At 40.1% G+C, this 3,764-nt stretch overlaps 1 protein-coding gene across 1 annotated transcript; it reads left to right on the top strand.

The window, feature by feature from the left end:
* Positions 1 to 1,204: 1,204 nt before the first annotated feature.
* On the top strand, positions 1,205 to 1,687 carry LOC119666250 (uncharacterized protein K02A2.6-like). Its single transcript, XM_038075532.1, has one exon. It carries the CDS (start codon positions 1,205 to 1,207, stop codon positions 1,685 to 1,687), a length of 483 nt encoding a protein of 160 aa, XP_037931460.1.
* Positions 1,688 to 3,764: the final 2,077 nt, after the last annotated feature.

Genomic DNA, 3,764 nt, shown 5'->3' with positions numbered 1-3,764 from the left:
AAAATAAATATTGATGAAGATTAAGAATTTTGCGTTTTATTTAAAATTTCCGGAAACCTTTCGGTCACAATGTATAGTGAATGCTACACAATTAGTTCACTTTCAGGAGCACTTACCAATAATCCTAGCTACAGACGCTTCATCATCAGGTGTTGGTGCAGTAATTTCGCATATCTTCGCAGACGGCAGCGAACGCCCAATTGCATTCGCATCAAAGACACTCAACGTTCATCAAGTAAAGTACAGTCAAATAAAAAAGGAGGGGCTTGCGATTGTATTTGGCGTTCAAAAATTTCATCAATACTTGTATGGCCGTAAGTTCACTTTATTCACTGACCACAAACCACTGGTGAGTATCTTTAATCCAGGAAAACACTTGTCAACAACGACTTCAAATAGACTACAACGGTGGGCAATAATTCTAATGGCCTATCAGTTCGACATAAAATACAAACCTACAGCACAACACGGGAATGCTGACGCCCTTTCAAGACTACCAGAAGGCCCAGATAACAACTTTGATCAAGAGGACTATTGTTTTGCAGTCGAAGAGCTGGATACCCTAATTGATGCAGAGGTTATCCGATTTCATACAAAGAGGGATGTAACTCTCATGAAAGTTCACCGGTTCATACAACAAGGGTGGCCTACAATCGTAGGACCACAACAGGCAGATATACTACCATATTTCCAACGTAATACTGCTTTAGTTATTATTGATAACATTATTTGCTTACAGAGCTATTCAAATTGGGCTATCATTCCAAAAAAACTGCGCCAACGCGTCCTTGAACTGTTGTATGAAAGCCACTGGGGCATAGTTCGAATGAAACAATTAGCTCGAAAATACTGCTGGTGGCCGGGCATCGACAAAAATATCGAGACACTCGCATCGCATTCAATATATGTAAAAGAACGTCAGCCAGTCCACCAAAGGAATTTAGCTCGGGGCCCGAAGCTATACGTCCGTGGCAACGTGTCCACATTGACTTCGCCGGACCGGTATTCAATCAGCATATGTGGCTCGTATGTGTCGACGCATTTTCACAGTATCCGTACATTGTCCAATTGTCAAATACAACCTCTACTGATACAGTAAACGCGTTAACATCAATTTTTGCCATAGAGGGTTTGCCGGAAACGTTAGTAAGTGACAACGGTCCACAACTTACATCCTCACAGTTTAAGGAATTTTGCTTGAAAAATGGCATTCAGCATCGTGACAGCGCCATTTCACCCGGCTTCAAACGGGTTAGCAGAGCGTTTCGTGCGTACTTTTAAGACATCTGTGAAGAAAAACCTTGATGACAGTATGCCAATTAGTGAAGCAGTTATCAAATTTTTAGTGACCTACCGCTCTATGCCAAATTCTAACAATAAGTCTCCTGCAGAGTTGCTACACGGCAGAACGGCTCAAACGCTTCTTACACAGATTTTACCGGTTACAAAATTATCAAAAAAGCAACCAGTGACGACAAAATTCGGCAAGGATTGCAAAGTTTTTTTACGCAACTATAGTAGCGGTCCTAAATGGGTCGAAGGAATAATTGAGAAATTTTTGGGAAACAGGGTCTACTTAGTTAAGACACCGACTGGTCAATGTAAGCGTCATCAAAATCAACTTCAAGCGCGCCAGTCAACACCACCGCAACCAACTGCCTATGAACCATCAAAACAACATCAGTAGTCAACTATCGATGAACCATTAAAACAACAGCAGCAGTCAACCATCAAGGAACCGTCACAACAAGAAACACCTCAAAATTTTCAAGATACAAATGCAGGTCAACAAATTCTAGAAATACCCACCTCTGTGCGCAGAAGTGAACGCACACGAAAACGAGTATGCCGATTTCAATCAGAAGATTTCAGAACTTAAGGGGTGGATAATGTTATGTATTTGAATTAACCAATTACATACACCAAATCAAACGCCACTGCAAAATCAACCTCACTAGCTAATCACCACGCAACAAGCAACAAATTTCTCTCGCTCTCTATTATATTATATTTTGTAGTTTTATGCATTTTAAACAAAGTTCAGTTCGCTGCAGACTGCCTTAATGGTAGCACGTAAATATAACAAAATACATGGCACGAGAATTTTTTTGCTAATGTCAGTGTGGATTACTGATGCCAAGACCCAACCCTAATACCGGCGAGAATTCCGGGCTTGCCACCGTGCCATGGAGGGCATTAGAAGACACGAGGTGAAAACCAGGTTGACACAACAAATGGCGCCCAACGTTATTTCTTTTGAGGTACCCTTACACGGAACCAGTTTAGTGTAAGGTATTGACTTCAGGAGTTTGTTTTGTTCTGATTGATTGTGTGTGATCCGAATGAATGTGACGTGTATGAGTGAGGGAGGGATTTTGAGTGAGATCTGCTAATGTGTTGAATAGTTTACAACCAAGAGCAGCATTAGATCAGCTTTGTTTTGAGGACCGATAATGACTTTAGGATAGGGTGTTAGTGTGTACATATAGGAATCGAATTAATATTAGTTGGACAGTGGGTCTTAAGCGGACAAATAGCTAGACGTACGTACAGTTATTGGATAATTTTAGGTACTATCTGAACCCAAAGTACCACCCCAAAAGCAAAACCCTATTATTATATAATATCAAGTAATTTTTTTTATTTTTCTTTAACTCCGATAGTTAACAACTTCTTGCTAGATAGAATAGTTTTATCTGAATTCAATTTTTGAAATTTTTTTGTGAATTGCTACATTAATTAGAAATAGATCAGATAAGGATCACAGATGTAACAAATATGGAGCCCACATATAATGAAGTCGAGGTAGATGAAGGTGCTAGCAGCCAGGTAAGAGGTGCTAGACCTAAAACTAAGAGGCGTCCCTTAACAGGAAAGTTAGCTCAGAAGCCAGAAATAAAATCAGACGAGAAATATGCACTCCAAAGATCTTTTAGTTTCGATAGTAAACTCGAACATTTAACTCTTGATAAGGTTAGTAACTCTGAGAGTCCGACCGAGAACGAAACCAGATCGAAAGACAGAAAAACTGCAAGCAAAGGTAACAAAGAGTTACCTGCCTCGTCAATGAATGAAGAGTTGGTTACGCAATTTGCAGGTACGATGAGACAACAACAAGATTTTTTTACAGATTGTATTCAGTCTCTGAGAGTAGAAGTTGCGGCTCTGAATAATAGAATGAAAGAAGTGGAGGGGAAACCTTTAAGTACAAGTCCCCAACATGCTACAAATGTGAGTGTGGATCTTGATAAGCCATTTAGAAGGAACGTGGATTTAGAAAGATGGCACATCAAATTTGATGGCTCCAACCGAGATATGACGGTGGAAAGCTTTTTGTTTCGCGTCGAGAGAATGCGTGAGCAGTATAGTGTGTCATATCAGCAGCTGTTTACCGAATTCCATTGTCTGCTGTCAGGTGATGCTCTGAAATGGTTCTGGCAGTTATTGGAACACCAAGAAAGTAATCGGTATTTCGATTATTTTCAGTTAAAACCAGAGTTATTAGCTCAGTTTAAATCAGCAGAAAGTGATTATGATATAATCAGAAGGATCATGGAGCGGAAACAACAACCTAAGGAAGATTTTGAGCGATTCTACAAAGACATCCATGACTTAACTTTCAGGCTGAAAAGGAAAATACCGGAGCCAGATCTGGCAGCTATTATCAAGAACAATATCAGAGCAGGATTGGCTAGCCTGTTGTTTTCAGCTACTTTCACCTCTTTGACCGATCTACGGAGGGAGTGTAACCGTGCTGAAAAATT

The sequence above is a fragment of the Teleopsis dalmanni genome, chromosome 1 (genome assembly GCF_002237135.1).
Source record: "Teleopsis dalmanni isolate 2A chromosome 1, ASM223713v2, whole genome shotgun sequence".
NCBI lineage: Eukaryota > Metazoa > Arthropoda > Insecta > Diptera > Diopsidae > Teleopsis > Teleopsis dalmanni.
This window is presented reverse-complemented; position numbering and strand designations above follow the sequence as displayed.